The sequence below is a fragment of the Mya arenaria genome, chromosome 14, assembly GCF_026914265.1.
Source record: "Mya arenaria isolate MELC-2E11 chromosome 14, ASM2691426v1".
NCBI lineage: Eukaryota > Metazoa > Mollusca > Bivalvia > Myida > Myidae > Mya > Mya arenaria.
The window spans coordinates 35,849,456-35,865,902 of record NC_069135.1 but is presented as its reverse complement, the minus strand read 5'-3'; the positions used below and the strand labels follow the sequence as shown (position 1 = coordinate 35,865,902).

General features: G+C 40.4%; 1 protein-coding gene across 1 annotated transcript; it reads right to left on the bottom strand.

Moving 5' to 3' along the window:
• Window positions 1-7,156: 7,156 nt before the first annotated feature.
• On the bottom strand, window positions 7,157-16,087 carry LOC128216757 (ankycorbin-like). Its single transcript, XM_052923414.1, has 10 exons — window positions 16,024-16,087; window positions 15,199-15,322; window positions 14,396-14,491; window positions 13,859-13,957; window positions 13,132-13,230; window positions 12,427-12,555; window positions 11,217-11,315; window positions 10,742-10,840; window positions 9,930-10,106; window positions 7,157-9,528 (listed from the first exon to the last, which is right to left on the bottom strand). Exons 2-10 carry the CDS (start codon window positions 15,316-15,318, stop codon window positions 8,800-8,802), a joined length of 1,647 nt encoding a protein of 548 aa, XP_052779374.1. The 5' UTR covers window positions 15,319-15,322; window positions 16,024-16,087; the 3' UTR covers window positions 7,157-8,799.
• Window positions 16,088-16,447: the final 360 nt, after the last annotated feature.

The window sequence follows — 16,447 nt, the reverse complement described above, 5'->3', positions numbered from 1 at the left end:
ATGTGTCAAAAACTAGGTCACTAGCTCATATCTTACAGAAATCTTGGGAACACTCTAGAGGCAATACATCTGCTCTAATTTCCATGAAACTTAATCAACTTTCCTCAATGAAATCTTGGAAAAGTTTGAAACTAGTAGGTCATGTGGGATCAAAAATGAAATCACTGAGTCAAATCTTAAAAAAACCTTGTGGACACTCTAGAGGCTATATTTTTTGCCATATATCTGGACCAATCTTCGTGAAACTTGATCAGAATGTTTGTCTTGATGAAATCTTAGATTAGTTTGGAATTGGGTAACATGGAGTCATAAACTAGGTTTCTTGGTCAATTCTAAATCTTACATTATATATAATATTTTATTTTTTTCAAACAGTTGCAATCAAACTCTTACTCATATAATATATTTCATCAACAATTGATTTCCATTCCTTGACTTAAGCCCAATCAGGCGGGGGATATCAATTCAATGAATTTGCTTGTTGAATAATGTAAGTCAAGTGTTGAAGAATACCAGTCTGATGTAAACAATAATTGAGCCTTTTGTTACACTATTTTATTGTTTGTTTCATGGACATTGCCATCAACTTATGAGGACCATGAACGAAGATGACTTCTGGGTGTGGTACCAGGCAATTGCTCCCCTGCTTCTGGGTGCGGTACCATTCCATCGCTCCCCTGCTTCTGGGTGCGGTACCATTCCATCGCTCCCCTGCTTCTGGGTGCGGTACCATTCCATCGCTCCCCTGCTTCTGGGTGCGGTACCATTCCATCGCTCCCCTGCTTCTGGGTGCGGTACCATTCCATCGCTCCCCTGCTACTTGGTGCGCTACCATTCCATCGCTCCCCAGCTTCTGGGTGCGGTACCATTCCATCGCTCCCCTGCTTCTGGGTGCGGTACCATTCCATCGCTCCCCAGCTTCTGGGTGCGGTACCAGGCCATCACTCCCCAGCTTCTGGGTGCGGTACCAGGCCATCGCTCACCTGCTTATGGGTGCGGTAACATTCCATCGCTCCCCTGCTTCTGGGTGCGGTACCAGGCCATCACTCCCCAGCTTCTGGGTGCGGTACCATTCCATTGCTCCCCTGCTTCTGGGTGCGGTACCATTCCATCGCTCCCCTGCTTCTGGGCGCAGTACCATTCCATCGCTCCCCTGCTTCTGGGTGCGGTAACATTCCATCGCTCGCCTGCTTCTGGGTCGGTACCATTCCATCGCTCCCCAGCTTCTGGGTGCGGTACCATTCCATCGCCCCCCTGCTTCTGGGTGCGGTACCATTCCATCGCTCCCCTGCTTCTGGGTGTGATACCATTCCATCGCTCCCCTGCTACTTGGTGCGGTACCATTCCATCGCTCTCCAGCTTCTGGGTGCGGTACCATTCCATCGCTCCCCTGCTTCTGGGTGCTGTACCATTCCATCGCTCCCCTGCTTCTGGGTGTGATACCATTCCATCGCTCCCCTGCTACTTGGTGCGGTACCATTCCATCGCTCCCCAGCTTCTGGGTGCGGTACCATTCCATCGCTCCCCTGCTTCTGGGTGCGGTACCATTCCATCGCTCCCCTGCTTCTGGGTGCGGTACCAGGCCATCGCTCCCTAGCTTCTGGGTGCGGTACCAGGCCATCGCTCCCCAGCCTCTGGGTGCGGTACCAGGCCATCGCTCCCCTGCTTCTGGGTGCGGTACCATTCCATCGCTCCCCTGCTTCTGGGTGCGCTACCATTTCATCGCTCCCCTGCTTCTGGGTGCGGTACCATTCCATCGCTCCCCTGCTACTTGGTGCGGTACCATTCCATCGCTCCCCAGCTTCTGGGTGCGGTACCATTCCATCGCTCCCCTGCTTCTGGGTGCGGTACCATTCCATCGCTCCCCTGCTTCTGGGTGCGGTACCAGGCCATCGCTCCCTAGCTTCTGGGTGCGGTACCAGGCCATCGCTCCCCAGCCTCTGGGTGCGGTACCAGGCCATCGCTCCCCTGCTTCTGGGTGCGGTACCATTCCATCGCTCCCCTGCTTCTGGGTACGCTACCATTTCATCGCTCCCCTGCTTCTGGGTGCGGTACCATTCCATCGCTCCCCAGCTTCTGGATGCGGTACCATTCCATCGCTCCCCTGCTTCTGGGTGCGGTACCATTCCATCGCTCCCCTGCTTCTGGGTGCGGTACCATTCCATCGCTCGCCTGCTTCTGGGTCAGTACCATTCCATCGCTCCCCAGCTTCTGCGTGCGGTACCATTCCATCGCTCCCCTGCTTCTGGGTGCGGTACCATTCCATCGCTCCCCTGCTTCTGGGTGTGATACCATTCCATCGCTCCCCTGCTACTTGGTGCGGTACCATTCCATCGCTCCCCAGCTTCTGGGTGCGGTACCATTCCATCGCTCCCCTGCTTCTGGGTGCGGTACCATTCCATCGCTCCCCAGCTTCTGGGTGCGGTACCAGGCCATCGCTCCCTAGCTTCTGGGTGCGGTACCATTCCATTGCTCCCCTGCTTCTGGGTGCGGTACCATTCCATCGCTCCCCTGCTTCTGGGCGCAGTACCATTCCATCGCTCCCCTGCTTCTGGGTGCGGTAACATTCCATCGCTCGCCTGCTTCTGGGTCGGTACCATTCCATCGCTCCCCAGCTTCTGGGTGCGGTACCATTCCATCGCCCCCCTGCTTCTGGGTGCGGTACCATTCCATCGCTCCCCTGCTTCTGGGTGTGATACCATTCCATCGCTCCCCTGCTACTTGGTGCGGTACCATTCCATCGCTCTCCAGCTTCTGGGTGCGGTACCATTCCATCGCTCCCCTGCTTCTGGGTGCTGTACCATTCCATCGCTCCCCTGCTTCTGGGTGTGATACCATTCCATCGCTCCTCTGCTACTTGGTGCGGTACCATTCCATCGCTCCCCAGCTTCTGGGTGCGGTACCATTCCATCGCTCCCCTGCTTCTGGGTGCGGTACCATTCCATCGCTCCCCTGCTTCTGGGTGCGGTACCAGGCCATCGCTCCCTAGCTTCTGGGTGCGGTACCAGGCCATCGCTCCCCAGCCTCTGGGTGCGGTACCAGGCCATCGCTCCCCTGCTTCTGGGTGCGGTACCATTCCATCGCTCCCCTGCTTCTGGGTGCGCTACCATTTCATCGCTCCCCTGCTTCTGGGTGCGGTACCATTCCATCGCTCCCCTGCTACTTGGTGCGGTACCATTCCATCGCTCCCCAGCTTCTGGGTGCGGTACCATTCCATCGCTCCCCTGCTTCTGGGTGCGGTACCATTCCATCGCTCCCCTGCTTCTGGGTGCGGTACCAGGCCATCGCTCCCTAGCTTCTGGGTGCGGTACCAGGCCATCGCTCCCCAGCCTCTGGGTGCGGTACCAGGCCATCGCTCCCCTGCTTCTGGGTGCGGTACCATTCCATCGCTCCCCTGCTTCTGGGTGCGCTACCATTTCATCGCTCCCCTGCTTCTGGGTGCGGTACCATTCCATCGCTCCCCTGCTACTTGGTGCGCTACCATTCCATCGCTCCCCAGCTTCTGGATGCGGTACCATTCCATCGCTCCCCTGCTTCTGGGTGCGGTACCATTCCATCGCTCGCCTGCTTCTGGGTCAGTACCATTCCATCGCTCCCCAGCTTCTGCGTGCGGTACCATTCCATCGCTCCCCTGCTTCTGGGTGCGGTACCATTCCATCGCTCCCCTGCTTCTGGGTGTGATACCATTCCATCGCTCCCCTGCTACTTGGTGCGGTACCATTCCATCGCTCCCCAGCTTCTGGGTGCGGTACCATTCCATCGCTCCCCTGCTTCTGGGTGCGGTACCATTCCATCGCTCCCCAGCTTCTGGGTGCGGTACCAGGCCATCGCTCCCTAGCTTCTGGGTGCGGTACCAGGCCATCGCTCCCCAGCCTCTGGGTGCGGTACCAGGCCATCGCTCCCCAGCTTCTGGGTGCGGTACCAGGCCATCGCTCCCCAGCCTCTGGGTGCGGTACCAGGCCATCGCTCCCCTGCTTCTGGGTGCGGTACCATTCCATCGCTCCCATGCTTCTGGGTGCGCTACCATTCCATCGCTCCCCTGCTTCTGGGTGCGGTACCATTCCATCGCTCCCCTGCTACTTGGTGCGCTACCATTCCATCGCCCCCCAGCTTCTGGGTGCGGTACCATTCCATCGCTCCCCTGCTTCTGGGTGCGGTACCATTCCATCGCTCCCCTGCTTCTGGGTGCGGTACCAGGCCATCGCTCCCCAGCTTCTGGGTGCGGTACCATTCCATCGCTCCCCAGCTTCTGGGTGCGGTACCATTCCATCGCTCCCCTGCTTCTGGGTGCGGTACCATTCCATCGCTCCCCTGCTTCTGGGTGCGGTACCATTCCATCGCTCCCCTGCTTCTGGGTGCGGTACCATTTCATCGCTCCCCTGCTTCTGGGTGCGGTACCATTCCATCGCTCCCCTGCTTCTGGGTGCGGTACCATTCCATTGCTCCCCTGCTTCCGGGTGCGGTACCAGGCCATCGCTCCCCAGCTTCTGGGTGTGGGTGCGGTACTATTTCATCGCTCCCCTGCTTCCGGGTACGGTACTAGGCCATCGCTCCCCAGCTTCTGGGTGTGGGTGCGGTACCATTCCATCGCTCCCCAGCTTCTGGGTGCGGTACCATTCAATCGCTCCCCTGCTTCTGGGTGCGGTACCAGACCATCGCTCCCCTGCTTCTGGGTGCGGTACCATTCCATCGCTCCCCTTCTTCTGGGTGCGGTACAAAAATTTATAAAACGGAAATAGGTATCTGCGATACTAGTTACCATTTCCTACCTGCTTTTGAATAGACAAAGTGAGTCTGTGGCCAAACAATTGCATCATACTCATAATATGGTGCATGTTTGAAGGTGAACTCAGTAGCTTTCCATAGATAAAATGCGAAATAAGTCTACAGAGTTTTCAAGCCTGACTGGTGGTTTAAGTGCATGATGTTGATTGCAGACATCCCTTTATTACTGATCGGACTATGCGGCTAATGCACTCGATACTTGCATTAGTATATCCCTTCATGTATCTTGATCATTAGTTTGGCGTTATTCCCCATGAAATGCCAGTGTGGCCCCGTAGAAATGTTCTGAGAGGCCCAGTACTACTCCTCGCTAGGACTTCTACAGTAGATTACCCGCCTGGGAGGGCTCTTAAGGGTGCTGGCAGAGTAGTGGTGTGTAACACTTATGGAGATAGGTTATGAGAGCAAAGTAACCATTTCCTTCTCCTCCTTTGTCAAGTGGGTAACCTGACCTAAGCCAGTCACAAGTCTGGTTGAAAAAACAGGGAGTGACCACATTTCATGGCAAAAAAACACTTCATAAGTCATAATATTTATTAACTTTTATCATTTTCAGCTCTTGTATTCTTTGGCCTCTGTGTTTCATGAATCCAATTTCTTATACAAATTTATGTTGTTATGTTTCTATTGTTCATGCATATTTGTACTTTGTCATCTGTCGCCTTCTTTTAAATAAATCTGAAACTGGAAGTAGTTGTACATGTATATGAGAAATCATCAATTGTTATCCAAGGATCGAGTGAAAAAAAGTTTAAACATGAAAACTTTTTTTTTTTCAAATCGGAGTGATCACTTTATTAAAGTCATGAGAAGAAATCGAAACTTGCGTTCGACATTAAAGTCTTTAACGTCGAACGCAAGTTTCAATTTCTTCTCATGATTTCAGAAACTTCGAACTTTAACAAAATCTTGTTTTCAAAAACTTTGGCAAATGGTTAGAAACAAGAGATATCTGTGTTCCTATTGCATTATAAATTTTTATTGCTTGTGTCTGATTAATTTAGTAGATGTCGGATATGTTATAAACAACTTAAATCCATTTCACTTGGGAAACATATTTTGGAGTATTATATACAGTTAGTATAAATATTTATATGAATTACTTCAGAAACAAATCCAGCTTAAAAGGTATGGAAAATAGGGGTTTTCATCAATTTAAGAACTTGCTATTACCATTTTCTATGATTTTGATGTATTTTCACTGCTATGACGAATTTGAAAAAATTATCAACTAGAACTCCGCAAGTCGGATCGCCTGACCAGTTATTTACTGTTGACATTATAGCTGTTAGATTGGCATTTTATTCATTTATAGACAATGATGTTGCCATTTAACTTTCAAGTGTAGGTGGCCTTTGAACTGAAGGTAACAACCTTAAGCAGGACAAAAATTAACAACAAAAATTTAAAAGGGCAATAACTCCAAAAAAATATGGAAGCAAGAATTACGGTTCTTGTGCACCGCCCTTGCCCTCAATGAGATCTATCTTCCTATTAAGTTTCAGGTTGATACCTCTTATAGTTTACGATTTTTATGCCCCTGACAAAATTTAAGCTTGAAAATTAACAAAGGGTAATAACTTTAAACATTTAAATGCAAGAGTTACTGTTATTGTTCACTGACCTTGCCCTTCATGAGATCTATCTAGCTATGAAGTTTCAAGTTGATAACTCTTATATTCTACAAGATATGCCCCGGACAAAACTTTAAGCATGAAAATTTACAAAGGGCAATGACTCTGAAAATGTGGAAGCATGAGTAACAGTTCTTGTGCCCTGCAGTTTCCCTCTTTGAGATCTAACTACATATGAAATTTCAAGTTGATACCACTAATAGTTTACGAGATATGCCCTGGACAAGTGAAAACAGGACGTGGACGCCAACAAAGGGCAATAACTCTAAAAAATATGGAAGCAATGGTTACGGTTCTTGTGCATTGCACTTGCCCTCAATGAGATCTATCTAGCTATGAAGTTTCAAGTTGATACCGCTTGTATTCTTTAAGATATGCCCCGGACAAAACTTTAAGCTTGAAAATTAATAAAGGGCAATCATTCTAAAAATATGGAAGCAAGAGTAACAAATCTTGTGCACTGCACTTGCCCTGAATGAGATCTATCTACATATGGAATTTCAAGTCTATACCACTAATAGTTCACGAGATATGCCGCGGACAAGTGAAAACGGGACGCAACCGCCACCACCGCCGCCAACAAAAGTAACCCCTATGTGTCGCCTGTCTAGGTAGGAAAAAATAAGAGACCTTTCAAGTAGGAAAAAGAAGGAAGTGTAGGAGCACTGGTAATCACTATCAGCCCCATTCCATTTACTCAGTATTTTATTTCAAAGTAATTCACAACTTCACACCATATCATAGTTTTATTCCAAATAGTGATTTTATAAATTACAGTTTCCAGGCATGTGATGAAAGTTCAAAAGGCACACATCAACAATGTAGCAAAATAAGAAAGAGTAGCAAACACGTAAAAAATTCAAAAAATGTAACAGAATCTGTTTGTTCACATTTCATAGGTTCAGTCATTCCAAAAACATATTTCATTTGAAAGGCAAACATAATGCTTGTAACAATGATGAAATATCATCAAAATTAAATAAGAGCTTTTTTTGGTAGCTATAAAAATTAATAATACAAATAAAATATTACAGAAGATGCTTCGTCTTGCTGTAAAGCATAGTTACGCTAGGATCAACACATTTCTTTTAATATGAATATCTGCAAGCTGTTTGCAGGAGATTGATAAAAAGTACACGTATGTATGTATGGAAAATAAATTAACTGCACAGATTTAATAGAATGCAAATAATCTTTGTATCCCTTTAAAAATAAATTATTATAATTTAGAACATAATAAATGTGAACTAAAAATGTTTGAAATCTCTACAACTCTACTCTAGGCCTACATGATTGCAAAATAAAAGCCATAATAAGCAGCCAGTTTATAAATCATTTGTATAGGGCAATAACAACATGTGTGTTTCTACTTGGTCACAGAAGCTTTCCAAAGAATCATATTTCCCAAAATGACTCATTCTGGTCATGAGTTATAAAAGCACCATACATTAACACAAATTTAGATTAGAAATGTAAAGAAATATTCCAGTATTGTTTTTTTAGAGTCGAGTTCCTCTTCAATCCAATATTCACATGTATATAAATTTCAAGCTATGTCATGAAAGAACACTTTCTGTATGAGTTTAAATATAATATTGCACAATGGTTTAGTATATTTAATATCCTGAAACAAGGATTACATTGATGTAAAAAAATGAAGTCTTATCTTAAGTAAATGGCGACCTTAAAAGGATTTTATCATGTTGGACTTTCAAGCAGCATTGTGGTTCAGCCAAAAAAATAGGTTTGGTTATGGTTACATCCTTTTTAAAAACATGTAGGGTAGGTAGGCATTAGGCTTTATATAAGAACTTTATTGTCATAATTGGTGTTAAATTCTTCTGTATAAAGGTTTAAAACTCCATATTCAAACATACACTTTAAAAAAAACTGACTTGACTACCAACTGACTATAAAAGCGGTAGGGTCCGTGCCTGTTTCGTAGGTAGGGTCTGGTAACCCAAACCAAATGTATTTTTTGAGGCCTTATCTGGATATCTAAATATTAAAGCCATTGTAATATTCAAACATTAACGTAGCATGCTGTTAATTTCTCATTTAATTGCCTTGATGACTTTTGCTTTATATCCAGATTGACAGCAAACATTATATGGTTTCCTTTCAGTGTTAATTAACATTTAAACATGAAAACCTTTTGTTTCAAAATGTCAAAACATCAGCATACATGTAGAAAATAACATGTGTATTTTATAACTTCACTTAACTCACTTAATAAGATAAAATATCACATAAAAGCAAAAAGTCCTTCGAGCTCAATTGCGAAAAATAACTCGAAGAATAACTCGGAAAATTATTTTAGAAATGTCACCATTTTTTTTCATACTGCAAAATAGTATCGGTTATAAGGCACAATGCATCATCAAGAGTTTGAACCACAAAGCACATCTTTCGCATTACAAACATTATCAGATTCTACAAGATCAGTTACGTTGACCTCAAGCGTTGTAACGTCTGTTTCCACTTCAGGTTTTGTTTCATCACTTGAACAAATATTATTGGAGGCAAGACCAGTGTCTATTTTTTGTTCTGTAAACTTTGTCTCATCATTTTCTACTGTTCCTGTTTCACTATAAAGTGTCTTAGTAGTAACATAAACCTCAACATTATCTTGCTGAGCATCATTTGTCCTTTCTTTACCATCAGATCTAGTTGCGATATCTTCACTTGCTTCATTACTTTGTGTATCAGATTCACCATCATTTTCACCAGCCCTTTCCAATACAATGTCATCAACCCCTTTCTCGTCTTTAGACCTTTTCATTTTTAGATCTTTCTCCAAATCATCATTTACATCTGTGCCCTCAATTTTCTTTACAATGTCATCAACCCCTTTCTTATCTCCGGTTCCGTCAGCTTGTTGCTTGTCCTCTATAACATTAGTACCTGAGTCTCCACTTTTTCCGATACTATCCCCACTTTTGTCAGTTATTTTCTGATCTTCTATGACATTGGTTCCCGTTCTCCGGGCTAGTTCAGTCCGATATTTCTGGGAAGTCATGGCTGCTAGCTTCGACTTCTTTTCATTGATCAGATTTTTCACATTTGCATTGCTCACTGGTTTCCAGTCAGCAGGCAAGAAAGATTTGGACTGAAATGTAAGAAATGAGTACAGTAATACCTTTGTCAGCAGTCTTACTCGTTCTCCGACATTAATGCAAAAATTGGCTAATTCTTAGACAAGAAATAAAAAGTTCAGGAAAATAGTCCATCTGTTAGATTGCAACTTTAAATTGAAATATCCAGGTAAAAGAATTATGGGAAAAAAATATGTAAATCTTCGATATTCAAGTCTCCATATTTGACCATTTCAATATGCACTATTTGAAGGAATCGAAACAAAAGAGGAACTGTATAGAATTTGAAATACCAGTACTGACTATCAAACCAGTTTATGTTGAAATGAACCATACAGAATCATTTAATCAAAATCATTTTATTACATAATTATCCAATGAAGGACACAAAATATGAGTTTTTTGTGATCAATACCTTAAAGTTGGCATCACAGGCAGGTTTGTAAGTTGACGCTGGCTTGGAGACAGCTTTGAGTGTCTGTAGTATAGGGGTGGTGTTGACCACATTCATCTCTTTGTGAATGTCGATGGCTGTCTTGAGTATATCTTTCATCTGGTCAGACCTGGCCCTCTCCAGAGCTGTCTCACCTCTCTGAAACAGAAAATAATACGAGTCTAACTTACAACCAGAAGGACTGATGGTTTAGACTGTGACTCCTTTTGCAGATTACAAAAATAAATCCTCAAAAAAATTATGCTTGTTGCCGATTTTTCAGCACCGATTTTGGCAAATTTCCATTGCGTTTTATCTTTGGTATTAAGGGTTTGTTTGTTTTTCCTGCGTCTGTATGCTAGCGTCCTATACACAGTATAATACGGTAACATTATCAGAACAGAAAATATAGATTACCAGACACATTGTCATAAATAAAATATGGGAGGAACTTCATGTCTTATTTTGCTTTACATGTATGAATGACTTTAAATCGGTGTTCAAATAATGAATCAAGTCAAGTTAACAACTACATTTAAACATCGTTATTCTGAACACCATTTATCTGAAATTATCTCTCTTTCGAATTTATTTTTCAGTCTTTTTTATTCCTTCTGGTGATAATTATTTATTTTATCAATAATCCCAAATCACTACTTTGAAGTAAAAATAACAGTCCCGATTTGGTATTTCACACCTATTCATCAACCCTCGTTTCAAACTCGAGTTTTTCATAGTTTTCACACCATACTGCGATTGTCAAAAGAATATAAGTAAATGAGAACCAGCCTCACCATATCCCTGATAGTTGGATTTATCCCTGCATCCAGGAGAATGTACACAAGCTCATCATTGTCTCTGTCAGCCGCCCAGTGGAGTGCTGTCCAGAACGTCTGAATAAATAATTATCATTATATCATTAATTCAGTTGTCCAGTTAGCCCACCAAGGCAACAAGTGGGTTTTCTTTGGGTTTTCCAGATTACCCCATAACACATGACCACACTCGCGCAACATGGTTTAAGTTAATGTAACTTTCTTCACTGCTTTAACATTAAGTGAAATTACTTGCTTAATATATTTGTATCAGGATTATTAAATGTAAAACCGAAGCCATATGCAACATAGACCTGATTTAATGGTCAGGGTAACAATTTATTTATTTTTAATAACGTAACAGTGAGGTCATTTTAGGGAAGAAATAAAAGTTTTACTACAAAAATCACTTCAATGTGTCATACAACACACTATCAAAAGACTTTCCACTCACACCGCCAACAGCGTTGAGTTCACAGCCAGCATCAATGAGGGCCATGGCAACCTCAGGATGATTATGGAACGCAGCATACATCAGCCCCGTCAGGTCGGCCTGCAAACATCAGAGTTAGACATTCAGAATTCAAGCACCATACAAAATTTCTATTTTCAATAATAAATGAAATCTCCATTACGATCAATTTTCATTTTATATTTTTCAAATACATGGTGTGAGAGTTTTGTTGACTTGTCTTTATACCACAAAAACTGTACCCAAGGGAAATGTTTTAAAAGGGGGACAATTAAAATTTATTTTATAGACATTTAACATCCTACACAAATACAATTATTGTCTGAAGAGGCAATAAGCAATGTGATTAAAAGAAGGAGTTCTTCAACAATGTTTAAATGTTAGTATGTATGTCTTTATTATATCATAAAATAAACTTAACTTTGCAGTTTACTTTTGAACCAAATGAAATATTTTTTCTGTTTAATATTCATAATTATTATTACATATATACAATAATGATAATTATTGTTTAAAAGGTTCACCAAACTACGATTTTTTCTAGATTGACATCCTTTTTCATATTTCTGAGAGGAATTTGAGTGTACATTTATTGTTTTATTGATTATGAGCTCACTGATTTAACAGTGCATATGAAGGACTCGCATTGAATCTGGACAGGTACAACCGTACAGGTATTAAAGGTCAGTTCAGGAAGTAGCATGTCCAGCCAACACTTTTTACACACATAACCTACCTTAAAGCTGCACTCTAACAGATGCACTCTAACAGATTGTCTGTTATAACAAAAAAAAAAAAATTTTGGTCTTGGAATTAGCCATTTTTTGCATTAATGTCTGGACACCAGTGATACTAGTAAAAGACTGCTGACAAAACATCAGATCGCCGATTTTCATAGTTACCTTCGACGATTTGTGTTTAATGGCTAAAAGAGTTACTAACACTTAATAAGAAAAATTATTTTTTGGCAGTGTTCCAACCAATTGAGATCTTTTCTTTAATGAGTCATCTTAAAATTCTGAATTGAAGACATTGATGCCAAAATCAGCTGGTTTTGAGACAAAAAAATAAATGTCCAAACTGTCAATCTGTTCCAGCAACGCGTTGAACGGTGCAAATTGTCATATGAGGAAACATGATGAAAGGGAGACAAACAAGAAAGCAAGAGAGCAATCTAACTCTGATCACTTACCTCCCCCCAGTCACTGCTCTTGCTGTTCACATTACACCCGGCCTTGATCAGAGAGCCTGCTATCTCTCCCAGTTGGACGGCATTCTTCTGTTGTGACCTCGCACACTCATGCAGGGCTGTACGCTCATCCTGAAGCAACAATGGCTCTGTCATACAGTCAAATAATCATTTTTAACATGGTTGATGTGAATATGTCTATTCACAACAGTCACCAATTGATTTTTTTTTCAATAAACACGACACTTGTTGTCTTTCAACAATTCAATTGTCCAATAAAAGGATTATAGATAATTAGGATTTATCACATTTTTTCTTGCATTAATGTCGTAAGAACGCAGTAGGGCACCCGAGCAAACTCCATAAAGCACACAGCTTATTGGTCATTTGCTCGCTTGGCCTACATTTTAAAAAAATAATTCATTCCGATTAAAAATTAGCAGTATCTTCAGCAATTGAGTATTAGTTCTTAGACAAATGAAACCGACAACATACCAGTATGTTTGGATAAAAGAATAGCTTATCTTGTAGCGTTGTATATAGTTGTTTATATGATTTGGCTCTAATCCAATTGGAACGCAAATTTAAATTTGTCTTCCAGGGGATCCTGTAAGAAGGTACTATACACTGGTGCACATTAAAGAACCAGAAACATTTGTATAGCAAAGTTGTTAAGTCAATGAAACAGAACCATGTTTCATTTTATACCTTGTTTTGTTTGTGTACATCACAGCCATTTTTGATCAGGACATTAACAACATCTGGGTGACACCAATATGCTGCATTGTGCAGGGCAGTCCAACCATTCTGAAAACAATATCATACATTGTTAAAGTGACAATCTTATTCAAAATCAATACATACACATGTATAACAAACATAGATTTTGAGTGATAAACCTTTAACTGCTTACTAAATAATGCATTTATGGAAAATATTACTATGATAACAAGATTGTAACAGTATATTTAATAGCTGAAAACACAAAAATATTAAATGATTGGTGAGTGCTTAAAGATCTACTGTGATCTACTTTCATCTTATAAGGTAGAAATACTGTGTTTTCTGCATCTTTCTTTCAAATTAAACTCTGTATCCATCATAAGAACCACTGTTTTAGATATTTATTCATCCTTTTTGGTATATTAAAACAATTGTATTAATTGTGGTAAATCTTATTTTGAAATAATAGTGCATCTTTAAGTATGATGTAGTTAACAATATTTAATACTTTATATAATGTGACTGTCATGTACAGCTATATAAATTTATCTATCTTGAGTTAGGAAAGATGTTTGAAATAAAAGAAAGAGTTTATAAGTAATTTACGAGCATTTTTAAAACTTAACAGTAGTAATGAGAACTTTGAACATGTAGCTATGATTATGAGCTTATTTTTGTGTTATACCTAAAGTGAACATGAACAAAAACAAACCTTTTCTTGTGCATCAATCTCTGAGCCAGCGTCAATTAGAGTCTTGACAATATCTGCATGGCCCTTCATGGCAGCATGGTGGATGGCTAGATTACCTCTCTGAAAATTTATATTTAACAAATAGAACAAGGCACTAATTTAAGGGCCATATGCAAGTTAATGTACTGGGCAGTTGGACTGAGGATGCTAAATGGATCAAAGCAAAACTTTACGTCCAATTAGCATCCTCAGTCAGACTGCCACTGTGTATGGTCTGCAATGCCAAGTTTGAAATGTTATATTAGATCAAATTATTCATCCTGAAATAGGCTGTAATTTTCCACTTAAAATCAAATTTCAATTTAAAACACTTCATTTGTGGTTGTTTTATGATTTAAATTTAGCTCTTAGAAATGAAGTTATAAAATGTATTTCTTGCTGCAGTTGTATATGCCTGCCTAAGCAGCAACAATTTTAACACTTCGGCAAGGTAGAACCAAATTTCCTTCAAATCTTTAGAGTGCCAATGTGTCAACAAATCCTGTACTGATTACTTACAGCATCCTTGACATTGACATCACATTTGTTTTCAAGTAGGAGCTGCACAATATCTGGCTTGCCCTGGGATGCTACATGGATTGGCGAGCAATCGTTCTGCAAACAAATTTAAAATAGTGAATAAGTATTTTATAAGAATTTAAAGCTGCACTCTTACAGATAGACCGTTTTGACATCTTTTTAATTTTTTGTCTTTGAATTAGATTTTTTTTGCATAAATGTATGGAAACAAGTGATATTTGACTGCTGACAAAAGATCAGATCGCAGATATTCATATTTACATTTAAAAAATCATGTTTTATGCCTAAAAGAGTAACTTTTAACACTTTAAGAAAACTGAAATTTTTTGGCAGTATTCCTAACAAATGAGATCTGTTTTATTGTGAGTTATCTTACGTGACTGATATCAAGGCTTTGATGCCAAAATAAACTAATTCTGAGACAATTTTATATTATAATGTCAAAACTGTTAATCTGTGAGAGTGCAGCTTTAACAAACAAAATAGATAAAAACTTTACTCTATGCCAACACAAATTACAATGATCTATTTGAAAAACAATAGTTATTCAACTCATTTATCCAACATCTACTCCTACCACAAAAATATAATATTAAAGTTTAAGTGACCCGCTTGAGAGCAATGATTTAGATTTAAATGACACAGGTAATTGACAAATTTGAAAGGCACCAAACCTACGACAACACTTAAATCATGGACCAGGAAAAAGATGCAAAAATGTAAGATATTATTGTATATAACTTTGAAAAAAATAAGATAAAGGGAAATCATCATTTACATACGGTGTATGAGACCCAGTTTACATCTATGTCTCCCTCAGCCAGCAGCTGTTTTGCTCGGCCCACATGTCCAAATCCACATGCCTCCCAAAACTCTTCCTGGCGGGAAGCTGCTAGACCCATCTCACTGCCGCACCAAAAAAAATGAAAATTGTAAAAAAAATATACTTAATAATATAAGTCAATTAAAATAATCAATAATCTAGTGCATTTGATATCTTTAATCTTGCTCAAAATCAATAAATGTTTTTCGGCAAATTAATACATACATAAATGCATCAATTTTTATGCTTAACCTATTACTATTTTTCAGCTAAAGAGTGCAACACCCTGTTTTGGTAGCAACATTCTGCCTAATTCGCATTGGCACTGTTTTGCCTTTATATAATGAAATGCTTTTGACTGTGAAATGCTTCTTTTGATTCAGTTTACACATGTTATATGATAATAAATACCTCAGAGCAATAACAAATCTTAATCGCAGTAAATACATCCAAGTAGTACATTTTTTGACAGTTGAAACCCAACATTTTCTGTCAAATTCATAATGTTCAAATTCTCCACTGGCGGATACAATATCTCATGTTCTCTTTTAGCAACTTATCACTATTTATCAGCTCGTTCCCTTTTATAAAGTCCTGGCTTAATAAAGCCCTAGATGTAAAATACAAAGTTCCTTTCATTTTCAGGTACGAATCAAACTGAGTACGAAATATAAAACATTGCGAGAACGGAATCTGAAAGCAATACTAATTATATAGACATATTTGAATAACAGAAAAAACTTTCACTTTTTTTATGGGGAAATAAAATGATAACAATAATTACCTGAAAAACACAGGATGCCAAAAACTAAATTTATGATAAGACTCTATTAGTAAGAACTAGTAAGTACTACTATTTAATAACACGAATCAGGACATCGCTGTCAGCTACGAATATTGCTAACTAGTACGATGAACCATATACTTATAAAATATAATTTATTTATTAATATGAAATCAAACATTTACCAGTTAATAGTCATTTGTTGTCTTTTTTTTATATTTCGATATTGTGACATATTTCTCCATTTTATGCAATTTTTCGTAAATCAGATTATTAAGCGTTTTGGCTGGGACCAATGACAAATCATAATCCCAGATTTTGGAGAGGTTTAAATTGAACAAGATAATAAGTTTAAAAATAGCTCTACATATTATAAAGAATATACGCCTAATGGTTATATAATAACAATCAGAATGAAACTGTC